Raw genomic sequence first — 15,649 nt, 5'->3', positions numbered from 1 at the left:
AAGCAAAAAATGTTAATAAGCTGTAAGACATACAGTTGTACTTCCGGATGTTTCCTCCCTGAGTAGCTAATTAAAAGACATCTTTTTGATCTCATAATAGCTTTGCTGCCAGGGTAAACAAAGCAAGTGACAATGACACAATAATGGATTTTAGCATTTCAAGAGAGGCTAGAACTTAAACACTGGTCTATTTTTAACTGTTTGTTAAGCAGCACCTTTAGGAACGATATTCTTGGGATAATTAACACATCTTAGATTTTGCAACTCCACAAATATTTCTTGATAAAAAAAAAAGAGTATTTTTCTGAGGTTTCTTTTCACTGCTAAACTCTCCATCTACATTGTCTGGCAACATGAAATATGATGAGACATAAAAGATATTATTTCTCTCAAATAAACAAACATCAAAACAAAAAAAAACCCCGCAGTGAAATCCATTAAAAATGGCCTATAACAAACTTTGGTTGTGAAAAAAGCAGAGTCAAAGGACATTTTGTGATCTGAGCTTTCTTGTTTAAATCTTTCAAATTTCATTGTGCTACATTTTTGTCAATAATGGGGCTAATTTATACGGTGAGTAACTATTATGTCTGATTAATTTATAGCACCCTGTCAGAAGTAGGCCGCTAATCTTGCCATCACATTAATTTCAAAATTGCGTTAACTGAGTGTCAGACAGGATTTTTTCTAAAAAAGAAGTGAAAGTAGGTTATTCGCCTATTGGATTTCATGAGTGGCAGGTAAACGACAACAGCTATTTACAATAAAAATAGCAGGTGAGAATTGTTTGAGTCACCTGTGCCGATTTAATTATTCCAGTTACCATCGGTTCTTGTTTGTTTTTACAGACAAAAGGTATATTAAAAAAGTACTAGCTACCTCTGTCGGAAGGCTTAGGAAAAATGACTGGTTAGTTAACCTTTGGTCAGGTATCGCTTTATAAGACATGTCAAATTTGGAGTGTGGGGTTAATCTGTATTCTAATAGGGATTTTGTTCAGGTTAAGGTAAACGGAAACACACAAACAACATAAACAGAAACACTCGCGAGATTTGAGCTCTACAAGCGGGACTTTGCCGGTTGCTATGGAGACGTGTCCAGAGTTAACTAAACTGGTGTTCCTCAACTGCCTATATCATTTGAGCAGGGGTGTACGCCCACGTCAAAAAGTATTTTCACACCGCTGACGTTGTGTCATGTAAAATGTTCAGGAATAATTATCAGGTAAGCTTATTTTAACCGAATCAATTTAGCCCTTTATTTACTAAAATTCTTGCCCTGTGTATAAAAATACAATTTCCTCGGAGCTGATATGAGCTTCAGGCTGATGTAACATCGACTGCAGGCTAGCGAGAACTAGTTGTTTCTTGCAGGGTGGAGCTGTGGTTGAGATCTTCAGTGGACAAGGAAAAGACCCTGCGGCTAAATGGAAACTCTGCGGAGGGCCGTCAGCCATATATAAAGTTAGTTATTTATTTTTTTAGAGCTGTTTGTTTAACTTACTATTAGCTTATTACCAGTAACGTAATCACACTAACCTAGGCTTTATATCCTCTCAAAGACAAACTGGCACCTGCATATGAGGACTGAAACAATTGCATTTCTCTAAACATATATGCTACAGACTTATTCAGATAAAAAGCAAACAAACAAAACTAAATACACAAAATAAATTTTGGATCTCAGAGAGCAGTTACACAACAGGTAGTCTTCTGGTCATAACACACGGAGACTGAGCAATTCCTCTTATGCATTATTTTCTCCCTTAGGAGTATAATAAAGAAGTCAAAGGATGTGTTTACTGTCTGGATGGAAGCAGCCAGACAGTCAAGATGCAAATGCCAGAGAATGGCAAAATGTCTCGTAAGTCTCTACTACTTTCATACAAGTGTGCAACTTGTTGTTTTGTTTAATTCTAAATATTAATAGTAACTCGTTCTTTTCGTTTGTTTGTTTTTTTCTTAGTTGGACTTCTCCAAAGATTTTTGGTGCTTCAAGTCAATGTTTCTCACGGTCATGACTTTTCTGCTGAGCTTGTGTAAGTAGCGCAGAGATTGTTCTTATGGTACAAATGTTATAAATGTTAATTCAATTGACTGACTTCAACATTTTGGTATAAATCTTTAACATTCTGGCTGAAAAATGTATGCGAGCAGAACAAAATAACATTTTATGTACTCACTTAGAGTACTTGCTTATTGTAATGTACAGTGAAAAATGCTTTTCCAGTAATGTACAGTGTGACAAAGAAATAGTGATTGAATAACAATGGGCTCACAGTGAAAACAGCTTGTTTACATCTGGTAGGAAAAAACCCATCGAGCCACTTAGAAAACAAAGTGCCTCATTGACTGTTATGTAACAGCCTAAATAACCATTTATTATTAAGATATTGTTCAACAATTTGTCACAAAGAAGGCTTTTATCTTGTGTGCCACTATAAATTCTGAACAGCCACATTATTACAATGTAGAATGTGAATGTCAAGTGCTCGCTGTTTTTCTCCACAGTTTGCATTTAGTGGCTCTGATTGCATAATGCAATTGTGTGTTCATATATCGTCACTGCAGCATTTAGTCACTGAAAGAAGAATGCCACTCTACATTGTTTCATTATTTCAATCTTTATTCTATTTCAGTCTAATTTGGTAAATTCTATATTTACCCCAAAAAATCTTTGGTAAACTGCAGCTTACAGTATGCAGTAGAAACTGCTGTTTGGATATCAAGAGCATCAGGGAGAGATATTGCCTGAAATGATTTTCTTACACTTACCTGCTTATTTACTCGCACACTATTTTAAGAATTGGTGAAAACATTGTGTGTCGTTGTTCTTCTTCCATTTGAGTATGTCATGACAGCTGATTTCACAGCGTGAGATAAAAGTGAAAACATCTTTAAGAGCTTACTCTAGAGACCAATAAAGCTTTTTGTTTTCACAGGTCATGATTTCTTAGTGGCACTACTGATGCTGGTGATAATTCATGTTCTACTTTGCTGTCTGTTAATCACAGGATAACTGATTCAGAGGGCCTAAAAAGAAGACTCCACTTATCAACAGTGCATAAAGAGGTGTCTGCCACACTTTTGCATGCAAAGATACCTTTTGTTGGACTGAAACGCAATGTTGTGAGTATCTTATTCATCTTTGACATTCCTTTAGTATTAAATTTGCTGTCAGCTGTTTGTTTGTTTGTTTGTTTTTTGTTTGTTTGTTTTTTTCCTTCTCCATGTTTCTTAGTAGGTATTGATCTTTATCTGTGTGTGGTGCTTTTAACTACAAATTAATATTGTATGTGTTGTCTCAGTGGTCAACATTATGCATCGACCTTGTATCACTGAGCGGTGAACTGTTCAAGGGATTTTTGACACTGGATGGCATCACGTTGTTCGCTACCTGCAAAGTCCGGAGAATCTTCACTGTAAGAACGGAGCATGCAGGAATGTCAGATGATGGTAAAGTAGATGGTTGCTGGTTTCAAATTTTGAAGTTTTATCGACTTACCCAATACGCTACTCCAAATGTGTTTAATAAAGATACAGTACCTAAGTACTTGCCACAGAAGCAAGCCAGTGGTCTTTGTTCTTGTGGGTTTGTGTGAAATTATGTTTGTGTGTTTGGAGAGATAGAGAGACAAACAGTTGGCTGTTTTTCTGTGGCTGGCTGAGAACTCAGTGGTAGATTTTGTTCAAGGCTGATATGGCTCAGCAGTGATAACAGCTGCACATTACTGGCTGCCTACTGCACACCTACTCTATCTACCAAAAAGGGTGTCTCGGTCAGTTCGTATTTTTCAGTTGATCAAAGTGTTACTTTTGTGGTGTGATGTTATATATTGTAATAATGTGTTTGAGCTTATTTTATAGCTAATATTAGTGTGAGATTGTTACTTTTTCCAATCTAGACATGTTTCGCAGTGGAGCTGGTCTAATGGACTTAATCCCACGCAGTTGCCAGTTCCCACCAGACGTGAACCAAGTCATTCAGGTGTTCAACAGGGAAAATGTGCGAAAGACAGATTTGAGGACTGGTCTTTCTAACTCTGACTGTGGTACGTAAGATAAGACACAAACAAAAAACATTTTGAGAATTGTAATTTCATCAAAAGTAACCATAAAGTGTGCAAAGTGTAAACTGTCATTAAAATCATATATGAAGTAGCTGTTGCTTTGTTTAACAAAGACGATTTAGACTATTTGGAGTAGGACCCTTTGTTTTTGAGATTGGTAGTCTTTTCAGCAACAGTTTGGAGGAAGGAGTTTTATCTGGAAGGATAACAGTACCCCTTTGCACAAAGCCAGGTTTGTAAAGAAAAAGGCTTTATAAGTTAGGTGTGAAGTAATTTTTCTGCACAAAATCTGAGTTCAATGCCACTGAGCGCTGTTGGGATAAATTGGAGTGCAGACTCAAAGACAGGCCTTATCTTCAGCATCAGTGCCTGACTCCACCAACAATGTTGTGGATGAAATCCCTGCAGCTGGATTTAAAAATCCGTGCAAAGCTCTTGACCCCAGAGGAGATGTGATAGTTACTATAGCATAATAGTGGTGTGTTATAACATTTCAAATTAATGTAATGTTCACAGGGTGAACAGAATTTGTCAGATATTTTTGTCCTTTAGTGTAGGTCTTCTTTAATGGATTACAGCAGGTTCATAGCGTTGATTGTTTTGAGAGTAACATTGAGAGTACACAATATGAGCCACAGTCCACCCATGAACTTACTTATTTATACAGATGAATAGGAAACGGTTCACAAATGGTTGCATGTAGAGAAAGTGTTTGCTACAAAGGCACTGTGATGATAATCACTTTGTTTTCCTGGAATGAAATTCCCGTGGTCTTCATTTTTGTGTTCATTTGTGCCTCACCTGTACTCAAGGAGCTGCAATTATCTCCTCATACAAAAAGACATGCACCAGTAATCCACTTCTGTCACCTTTGTGGCCTTTTTTATCAGTGCATATTTATTTGTTCTGACAGCTGTCTAAGTCATGTTGAGTCAACCAGCAGTGCCCATAGAAGAGAGCAGTAACCATGCACAAGAAATATCTTTTCATAATTAGCATCTGCATTATTAGCATAACATTCCTAATCATAATTAAAACGATTGCTATTAAAGTAGGCATCCAATTTTGAATTTGACAGAATTGCTGGGTGAATGCTGATCCTTCAATAGCCAAAGTGTCAGAAACTGTTAAAAGTAAGCTACAGCACTTTGTATCATGCAACAACAAACAAGCCCTGATTATCTCTGTGCTTCAGCAAAGACGTTCTCTTAATCCCAAAGACAAAAATTTCTCAGAAATTAAAGTCTGTTCTAAAAATATTTGTAGCTTATGCAGACATAGATCTTGTTGTAGTTCTTGCGGTTATATCACTCTTTTTCAAGTTTCAGGAGGAATGTACACATTCCAGCAGTAAAGTTCAATTAATTTAACTTGCTGTATCACACAGGGGCAACATCATCTCTTTCTCCTCTTAAATCCACCAAAGCTCTGCCTGTTTTTTATTGTAGTGTGTATGTGTGTGTGTGTGTGTGTGTGTGTGCGTGTTTTGTGGAGAGCAAAGTATTTGCTCACTCTTCTGATGAGGCTTTACAAGAAAGTGTGTTTGGCTGTTAACATCAGCAGAGGTGGTCCTGATGAGTCCTGGCACAGATACAGCGGGGTCAAGTTGTCGCCATATCACATCTCCCACTGTAGCCCATTATTTTCACATGATGAAATGGAACAGATTGTTAGATTAAAGAAAAACATCCGTTATATCAGCTCAGCAGTAGAGTCAAATTTGTATCCAATCATTAATTTTCATTCCTCATTTGCCCATTAGACTCTAATTAAAATGCTAAGCATTAGTAAAGTGCATAGTATTTTCTTGATTGATTATGTTTGCAATATAGTTTAAGAAATTTAATTAAAAAAAACATATTGCAGTATATAATCTACATAAAAGGGAACGTTCTAAAGATTTTTATTCACAGTTACAAAGGGACTTTAAGGGATCTTTTTAGTTTGAAAGAACACAGCTCTTTCCTCATCTTAATATGCTGGTCTGTGCCCTTCAAACTGAAATGGCCTTATGTATTAGCATAAGAGAAATCCTACAGGAACTAATCAATTCAGATCAATAACCAATGGGAATGCCTTACTTTTGTGCAGTTCCTACCACTGCCAGATCAACCTGTTATCGGAGAACCAGGCCCCAGGGCATTTTACACACAGCCTCAGGCTCCAGAGCCTCTGGACCACCTCTCCTAACTGGAAGAAAAAGCAAGGTAACATAAGATGGAGCTGAAAGAAATGTAGTCTCTGTTTTTCCTTTCCAAATTAGTAATCTAGCCAATCCTATAAGAACCTACAGCATATCTCTCTGAATGATTTGTATGCCTGCCATAAATTGTATTTACTACAAAACAGAATAAATTTGTCTCTGAACTTGTATGTTTCCTTTGGTTACGTCCCACAGGGATCGAGTAGAATGAACCAAAAGGTTACTACAGAAAGTCAGAGCATTACCAACCAGAGTGAGAATTTATCACATGGAGAACCTTCCCACATTCTCAATGAGGGTAAATTTGACAGAGTACAGAGAGTGATTTATTGAGTCTGAATGCTATCTATGAACAAACCCTGTTCATCTTGCTATTTTATCACTCAAACACTTAGCATTGCTTGTTACAGACTTTATTTATCTATTATCTGTTTGTTTGTTTCTTTTTCTTTCTATTTCTTTGTACACTAGCTCAAGCTGAAGTTATGCTTTTCTGGGCTGCATGTACACCATTGTAACATATGTCTGTGTGGACTGGGAGTGTTGTGTATCTGCAGGAACCCATGCCACATTAAACAAGGTTTAGAAAATGAGGAAGAACCCAGGAAATGGGACTAGATAAATATTTAATTGTAAAATGATATTTAGGGGTTTCAACAGGGATTAAAAAAACACAGTTCTTTAACCCAAAAAGAAAAAAAGAGGCTGAAACCTGAAGAACAAAAATAGTCTTTGGAAAGAAGCCAAAAAAATATATTATTTTCACTTCCTCTGCTCATTTTTTTCTGTGCCGATGCTGAGCAGAATGATGATAGGTTATTAAACAGATACTACAAGCACTACTCCCCACACCCTCATTAGGTCATATTTTTTTAGATGTGTTTTTTTGGCATCACGCCTTAATTGAATAGCTGACAGCAAAGAAGGAAACAGAACATTGGGTGAGAGAGTGGTGTGATATGCAACACACCCGCTGGCTGTAATCAAACCAGGGGCATTGCAGTTTTGCACTGTGACCTTTCAGTTACTGGGCAGATATGTTATTGTTGAATCTGTGCAGGTCTTGAGGACCACTTTATCTAATTTGCCAACAAAGGAAATGAAGAGTTCATTAGAGTTTAGGTTTGTGAAGCAGATTCACCTTATACTTGCTGATGTGAAGCGTTAGATATAGGCACAAAACAACTAATGCCTATTTTATGAACTTAAATTGTGGTCTGCAAAAACATTTTCATCATACTTTGAACTAAACATTGGTATAATGAAACTAACTGAAACAGATTTTACCACAAATCTTCAGTGCAAAACTAGCTGCCATTACCTCAGTACCTGTGAATGGTTTTTGACACTAAATCCTCAAAGAGTAAAAAAGTTTTAATATAATAGTGGGGTTTTAATATACTTGATTTCCAGTGCATCTTTGCCCTTAGAGCATAGATGGTTACTTTGCCTTTTCATTTCTTCCAGATACTAGACATCAGTAAATGCATCAGAATCAACAAACTAACAAAATAAGAGTCCTCTTTCTCAGAACATGCTCTTTCAAGCACCTAATAACAGCTTTTATGGCTGGTAATACAGCATTCTTTGAGCATGACAGAATGAAAAAAATGGGATGATTAAAATTCCCTAATTCAGCTGAACATAATGTAGCTGGAAATATTCTCCTCACTGAATGAATGTAAGAAGCTCAGTTACTGAAATGCCTTCATTAATAAGGATTTTCACGGTGCATAATCAATTCACAGATATGCTTCTGGCAAGCTCTAATAACATTGTTGTTTGACTGTTTTGTGTTATAAAGCTTTTGTAATGTTGAAAGTACATTATGTAGGAGCATCTGGCAGTTTACAGCCACATCCCCCTAAAAAAAGAGCAGTTGACAAGAAGGGATCTAAGAAGCTGAGAGTCATCAGTGCTGGAGGAGAAAAGCAAACATCATCAAGTAAGTTGTATGCACTGTATAAACTCACCAGCCACTTGGACCCCATTTTGCCTTCAGCACTGCCTTAATTCTTTGTGGTGTAGGTTCAACCAGTTACTGGAAACATTCCTCAGAGATTTTAGTCCATGATGACATGTAGCATCACACAGATGCTGCAGATTTGTAAATTCCACATCCATGATATAAATCTCCTGTTCTACCACATTCCAAAGGAGCTCTATTAGAGATATGAGCTTTGTGTCACATATGGTCACACTGTGGTTATAAAGGGATGGATGATCATCAGCAATATTTATGTAGGCTGTGATGTTCAAACAATGCTCAGTTGGTAATAGGGGGCCTTTATTCAAGGGATACCGGAGCCATGCTTTTTGGTAGTTTATGCCAAATTCTGATCCTACCATCCAAGTGTAGCAATAGAAAGCAAGACTTATCAGATCAGGCAGGGAATTTTCAGTCTTCTTTTTCCAATTTTGGTGAACCTATACAAGTTTTAGCTGCAATTTCCTGTTCATAGCTGGCAGAAGCAGAACCTGGTGTGGTCTTCTGATGCTGCTGCTGTCTGTCTGTTTTAAAGTCTGACATCTTGTGCGTTCAGAATTGTTCTTCTGCATACCTTGGTTTCGTTTATTTGAGCTTATTTCAGTTACTGTACTTTGCCTTCCTATCAGCTCAAAGCAGCCTGACCATTCTCCTCTGACCTCTGGAATCAACAAGGCATTCCCACCCAGAGAGCTGCCTGCTCGGTGGATATTTGATCTTTTTCAGACAATTCTCTGCAAACTCTAGAGATGGTTGTGTGGGAAAATCCCAGCAGATCAACAGTTTCTAAAATACTCTAGCTCGTCTGGCACCAACAGCCATTCCATGTTCAGAGACACTGAAATCATTTTCTTTCCCCATTTTAATGTTTTATTTGAACATTTCATTTGCATGTCATCCTAACCATTTCTGTTGGCTATTAGTGATTACCTGATTTAATATTTTCATTAATGAGCTGGTGTGCCTAATAAAGTGGCAGTTGAGTGTATATTCTATGTGTGTTGTGGTGGGCTAAAGGTGTACTATTCTTTTATATTATTAGGTGTTTCAGTTATGGTTAACATCTCCTTGGGATGCTGTACCTCAGCACCATAGAGGGAATAGTGAAAGCTGGGAAAGCTGCAGTCCTTCATCCAGCAGGCAGGAGAGCAAGCACCAGCCTCTGACCCTAGCAGAAAAGTCAGAACATGTAGCCGATGAGGCTTAAAGCAGCCGTAAATAGACACCTGGAAGATGTGTGATATCAGTAAAAGTTAAGCACGACAGCAAGAGATGGGAACACGAGACAAACTAGAGCAATGTACATGCTGGGTGATTTTGATGACTGCTTTGCATGTTATGATTTTAATAAGCACTTTGTTTATGCTTGAGAAAAACAATATGTGTTCCCACTCTTACTTTTTAAACTGGATTGTTGAAGTGTTGCATGAATTTTAAAAGATCTCATTCTACATTGGACACAAGCTTTTCCCCCCTTTTTAATTTTGCATAACCTGTGTCAAGGCCACTTGTGGGATCCCTCCCCCACAAACTCTCCCCGCACTGCTACCCCACACACACACGGACACACCTATACCCACATTGTCCTTGTGAAGTGAGTGCATGTGTTCCGAAAGCTCAATTATGGATGTTTCTCCAGCAGTAAGCTCCTTTGCTGCAGCCCTGCCCACAGACGGAAAGCAGTTAGTTCATTAATGGTAATGTGGCGCATTAAATAAAAGTCAGAGGGACATCTCCTGGGCACAGGGTTTGCCACACAGTGGGCAATTAGAGAAAGTGATTATACTGTCGAGAGATTCAAATGTGCTCACTCATTCAAATTTAGGTGCCCCTTTCTGTGATCTCAGGCTTATCTCGCAGTATAAGGATTCATTGTTTCTCGCATACCAACAGAAGTGGATGCAGCATTCATTAAAGGCTAAAACAAGCTTTTATTCTCTTTGCTATGTATATACATATATGTATATAAAGTTGGCATAGGTGACATTTCATCAGTGACAAATTAGCAGTAAAATGGTTTTCTTACTACTGATGTTTTTCTTCTTTCTTTGTCTATAACGTTTCACTGTACCTAATTAACCTAGCAGGGTTGTTAATAAGCAATACAAACATGTCGGTGCAGGATAACTTCATTAATGCTTATTTTGCCAGGTCGTTGAATGATTTGCAACCCTATTATATCGTTATTATGAATTTCGTGTGCACATATTCAAATCAAATTAGAATGACAGTAACCGTATGATTAAAAAGTAATAAAACAGTGATTTATTGCTCATTGTAATTTGACTCCATGTCTAATTGTTTACATGCGTTGTGAAAGACATACTTGGGAATTTGTACATTTAAAACTCTTAATAACATTTCCTTGCAACTATTCTTTTGTTACTTGATCTTATTTTATCATCTTTCATTTAGATGAGTGTCACACTCCTGCAAAGGAAAGTTCAGCACTCATGGTCACAGAGTCTCAACTGTGCTCTGTGCAGCAAGGTTTGCCTTCTGACCTGAAGGTCTGGAACAGCTGGGAGAGTAATGAAGGGTCTGAGCCTCAGCTCACTCTGCAAAAGGAGGTGTTCACTTTCTCATCCCAGCCTCACTCACCCAAACGAGGACAAGGCCAGGGTGACCAGGAGAAGATGGAGATGGGAGATCATCAGGTTCAGAGCAAGATTGGGAGGCGGTATGATGTCCAGCCCGAGGATGACTTTATTGGCAGTGAAAGTGATGAGGTATGTTAAGGGAGAGACACAAGCACACTGTTCTTTGAGTTCACACACACACACAAAGTGCCCCTGTCTTGCGGGGACACTTAATGATTATCTGTCAAGCAAAAACTGCTTTATATTACATGCACTACTAGTTTGACATGGAGTAGAAATGAAAAACTATGTCTAATTCACTAAGAAATCCTTCAAAATGCCCAAAGTTTGATTTATCTCTGTTTAATCAGAGTAAGTTTGAAGTACTAGCTTTAATTTCACTTTAAATTTTTTGGTGAGTAGTATTTCATATTGCACATTTCATATTATGCATCAAATTTTCACTTGAAAGGTCAGTGTGGTTATTTATCATCAGATAATTTATTAATGGCTCTGAGACTTGTAACAAAAAGCGATGATTTTCTTTATGCTTAGCAAGGAGATTAAACTATGATCACAAAGAATGATCTTCAAAGACATGCTAATTACTTTTACTCATTTAAAACTTTATAATAAATCTTATAATTCAAAATTAATATCCTTGTTGTGATTCTACAGGAGACAACTCAAATGCAGAACACTGCGCCAGGATTAATACAAAAGCTGAGGCTTTATTGACTGGCAATAAAACATGTCATGTACTTGGTAAAACAAAATAGGAATCCAGAAAGGGGCATAAGAAAAATAGAGACAAAAAATGAAGGAGGGACAGGCCAAAGTATACACAGAGATCCAATAAGAAAACAAAAAACAGGTGGAATCGGTGTTGGGAAGACAAAGACAGAATGTAAAGTTACAGGAAACAAAGAGGAAAATCAATTACCAAAAAAATATGAAGCAAACCCCAGAAATGAACAGGAAACTAACACACATACAAATTCGAGGAGATATGTTGAATCAATTACATTATGTAAAGTTAAATTCAAGGTTTTACTCACGCTAGGCTGTACCAGTTCCTTTAACAAATATGATCACTGCTACTGTGTGAGGAGCGCATGTTGTCTGTCCAAGATGTGGGCATATGTTTTCTGCCCAAGCATGAAACTCAAACACCCATTGCCTCTGAGAAAGTCAATGCATTAAGTAATTTATAAATCTGTAAGGCATGTGAGAGAATAGTGTGTCGCCGCTCAAAAAAACAAAACAAAACCCTGTCCAAATTAAGACACAAAATGCATAAAATTGTGAACCTCATTGTGCTCACAAGAGTGCTTTTCAAAAGCGTGTGTGCATGAAATGGGGAGAAAGCTTATTGAGATGCTGAGACAAATTGATGCGTGCTCAGGCCTGGATCATAAAGCACAGTGTGAGTGCAGTCCAGCAGACAAGGGGGAAGGGAGTACAGTCGTGCATGGGCACAGTACAAGACAACCATGTTTAGTGTGAACAGCACATCTTAAGAAACACAAGGCCAGTGATCTTACAATATCAAACTCAACACTCTTTTTGTTTTATGGCAGTTTTAAATTAATGCATTATATCTACAAGGTTAGCAACTACATTGAATAAAAAAATATTAATAGTGCATGTTATGATTTTGTATTTTGTATTGTAAGAGCTTCTCCTAAGGCTCACATTTATCACTGACATTGTGTACAGATCTAGATGTACATGTTGAAACTGAAGAGCCAGGGTTATTGTATTGGGAAAACAGTAAAACAGATTGGTTTCAAAAAATGAATCTTTTATAGTGACCTTTGTAAATTGCATGTATAACCTTTCTTCCATAAAGCTCTTTTCAGGTTGAACATTTCTTTAGAATTTGCATGAAATATTGGTTTGGAGAATGGTTTTATAACTACTTTCACCTCTGTCAAAAGAGCACAGCCATTTCAACTTCCTTGGCTGCCAATTTATAGTGTTTGTTAAATAATCTAATAAAGGGCCTATCAGAACACATATAAAGAATAAAAGAATACTGTAGGGATTTATTGCCTCAGCATTGGGCATTGTATAGTTAGTGCAGCATGCTTTTTCTGTTGTTGTTTCTTTTCTTTTTCTTTTTTTAAAGACCTCAATACCCTGCTGTCCAAACCAGAACAATGTGTGTGAACACTAGACTGATTGAAAAAGTACCTATAAGGTGAATTGTAAAACTTTTCTTGTTTACTACTTTTTTTCTTTATCTTTGCTCTTTTTCCAAAAGGCATTGCTTTGTCTCAATATTATTTCTATCTCTGCCACCGTGCTTTGGGGAAACTGAGTTTTCAGTAATTGTGTTTAACCGTTAAGGTTGACATCTACATACAAAGAAAAAAGGAAATTATAACAATTCACACATAGTAATGTCACTTCTTAATACAGAGTTTGTAATCTGTTTGCATTAAAATGCTATTTTGGGGGATTTATAATAGCGCTATAATAAAAGGTTAGCAATGTAAAGGCATGAAGACATTTATTTTTGTGGCTGGCCTCATTGCACATGCATTTTCAGGAGTTTCTTTTTCAGAGTAGAAACATTTGGGAAGGGAGAATTGAGAAGTCAGTCTTACAGCTGTAATTTACTGAGGTTTGCGGTAGGCAGTTTACTGCTGTGTGTGCCATTGTTTCATACTGAATGAAAATCATCTTTTAACTCATTTGCGCTTGACATAGCTGCCAACACTCTTATTTGAACAATCCCTTTAACGCCACAGTGGCACAGCTGCCTGCCAGAGTTTTCGGTCTGTCCTATAGGTCGTCACTCAAGTCCTCACCTCGATAGCTTACCTTTTTCTGAGCTGTTCTTTTCTTCTTTTCTGTTACATATTGTGTTTGTTACGTAACACTGAAAGTATCTGTCAAAACAGCTGTTATTGGACCTCAGGCTGTTGTTAAACTTGTTAGAATAATGCCATTTACTGTAACTCTGGATTTTGTAGAGGCATTCGACTCACAGATTGAGACTGAGTGTTGTCCACACCTGGGTGTGTATCTGATTTTTTTTTTTCCTTTGAGTTCAGTAAAATACCTGCAATATCACGCAGCATTCAGAAAAAAGGGGTGTGTATTTTTGCACATGTGGCACAGCAGTAGCTTTATTGGATCGCTCTGGATCTAATGGTAAATAATGTTCGGCGTTCTTCTACACCACTACACAGCTGTTACACACAGATTACATGGTTTTGCCCTCCATCACATGTTTCAGGATTCATCCAGAGCGTCTGCCCTGATCCACCAAGTCCCCACTCAGTGTCTGACTAAAGATTTCACCATTGCCTTAGAGCAAATCGATTTTCCCTCTGTGGCCTCTCCCTAGTCTGAATTACCATGGGAAAAACACATATATAAAACCTAGACTTATACAATATTGTTTCCATCACAACAGAGGCAACAAGCTATGCCTCTGTTGTTAGTTGTTCTTTATTTGCGACCGGTCAATTTGGGCTGCTCTTGTTAAATGGTGTTGGTGATTACTGAAATAAACTGACTACGTTTGTGTTTAGAAATTGGAGAATTGTTAGTGGATCACCCTTAGAACTTTCTGCTTCCATCTGTTTTTTCTAGTCCAATTACAGCATCATACTAATTTGCCCTTCTTTGTACCTCTTAACGGTAATCAGCTGCTTTTACTCAGCTGAAAGCCGTTTAAAACCAGTAACAGAAAGAACTTTTATGTTTTCATTCTCCCCACCTATGACTTTTTGTTTTCTGGTCAGTAACTATTATTCCTCATAATGAAAAAGCTGCTATAAATGCAAAAGAAACCAGAACTTCATTTCTGTCAACAACAAGAGAGACCCATACCTGTTTAAAGGGTGACTGTTATAGAACATCTCACTGTTTTCATAATGCTGTTAATACAGCTTTTATACAGTAACAATAACAATGCTTATGTGACATGACTAATTAATGACAGAATCAATTTCATAAAGACCAATGGAGCGTGGTGCGAGCTTGCGTGTCAAGGACATCAAGGGTCCTTGCTGCTACTACTGCACATTCACCCAGTGTATATACTATATATATCTCTCTCTCTATATATCTCTCTCATATATATATATATATATATATATATATATATATATATATATATATATATATATATATATATATATATATATATATATATATATATATATATATATATATATATATATATCTAACACTAACAAGCTGATCTACAATACGGCAGCAGTGATCAGTGAGATGCTTGGCTACAAGTTGAACAGCCACAAGGGGCAGTACCCTCCATGGAGAAGGAGGCTAGAGGGCAAGATCAAAGTAGCACGGAGAGAGGTTAGCCAACTAACGGAGTTGCAGAAAGGTGCGACGAATAAGGTGCCTAAGAAATACAGCAAGCTGTCCATACCTGAGGCCTTGGAAACTGCCAAGCAAAGACTCACAGCCTTGGCCAGCCGCTTGAGGAGGTACACCAGAGAGATAGAAGGCAGGAGAATAAACCAGCTGTTCTCCACAGAACCAGCAAAGGTGTACTCTCAGTGGCAAGGGAACAATAAGAGAACAGCACCACCAAGGCTGGAGACGAAGCAATACTGGAAGAGCATATGGGAGAAGGATGCAACCCATAACGGCAATGCTCAGTGGCTAGAGGATCTGAGGGCAGACCACAGCGACCTCCCTGAACAGGGTCCAGTAACCATCACAGTGGCAGATATCCAAGAAAGGGTCTCCAGTATGAAGAGTTGGACAGCACCAGGGCCCGACATGGTTCACGCCTACTGGCTGAAGAAGCTAACTGCACTCCACGA

The 15,649-nt window shown here is 37.7% G+C and overlaps 1 protein-coding gene across 5 annotated transcripts in view; it reads left to right on the top strand.

Moving 5' to 3' along the window:
* The first annotated feature begins 1,069 nt into the window (after window positions 1–1,069).
* Window positions 1,070–15,649, top strand: part of cfap20dc (CFAP20 domain containing) — a 41,283-nt gene continuing 26,703 nt past the window's right edge. For 3 of the 5 annotated variants that reach the window (XM_085457105.1, XM_085457104.1, XM_085457103.1), the window contains exons 1-11: window positions 1,070–1,224; window positions 1,374–1,463; window positions 1,770–1,863; window positions 1,966–2,038; window positions 3,014–3,128; window positions 3,308–3,455; window positions 3,905–4,051; window positions 6,161–6,276; window positions 6,468–6,570; window positions 8,077–8,217; window positions 10,675–10,988. In XM_085457105.1, the coding sequence (XP_085313231.1) occupies window positions 1,204–1,224; window positions 1,374–1,463; window positions 1,770–1,863; window positions 1,966–2,038; window positions 3,014–3,128; window positions 3,308–3,455; window positions 3,905–4,051; window positions 6,161–6,276; window positions 6,468–6,570; window positions 8,077–8,217; window positions 10,675–10,988 (1,362 nt within the window). In that variant the 5' untranslated portion in view covers window positions 1,070–1,203. The remainder of the gene's footprint in view (window positions 1,225–1,373; window positions 1,464–1,769; window positions 1,864–1,965; window positions 2,039–3,013; window positions 3,129–3,307; window positions 3,456–3,904; window positions 4,052–6,160; window positions 6,277–6,467; window positions 6,571–8,076; window positions 8,218–10,674; window positions 10,989–15,649) is intronic. The other 2 variants (XM_085457102.1, XM_085457101.1) reach the window with 1 other exon arrangement.

Source organism: Copadichromis virginalis, linkage group LG5 (assembly GCF_057382275.1).
Source record: "Copadichromis virginalis isolate Kocher_CV1m ecotype Utaka linkage group LG5, C_Virginalis_male_GT1.1, whole genome shotgun sequence".
NCBI classification, from domain to species: Eukaryota; Metazoa; Chordata; class Actinopteri; order Cichliformes; family Cichlidae; genus Copadichromis; species Copadichromis virginalis.
This window is presented reverse-complemented; position numbering and strand designations above follow the sequence as displayed.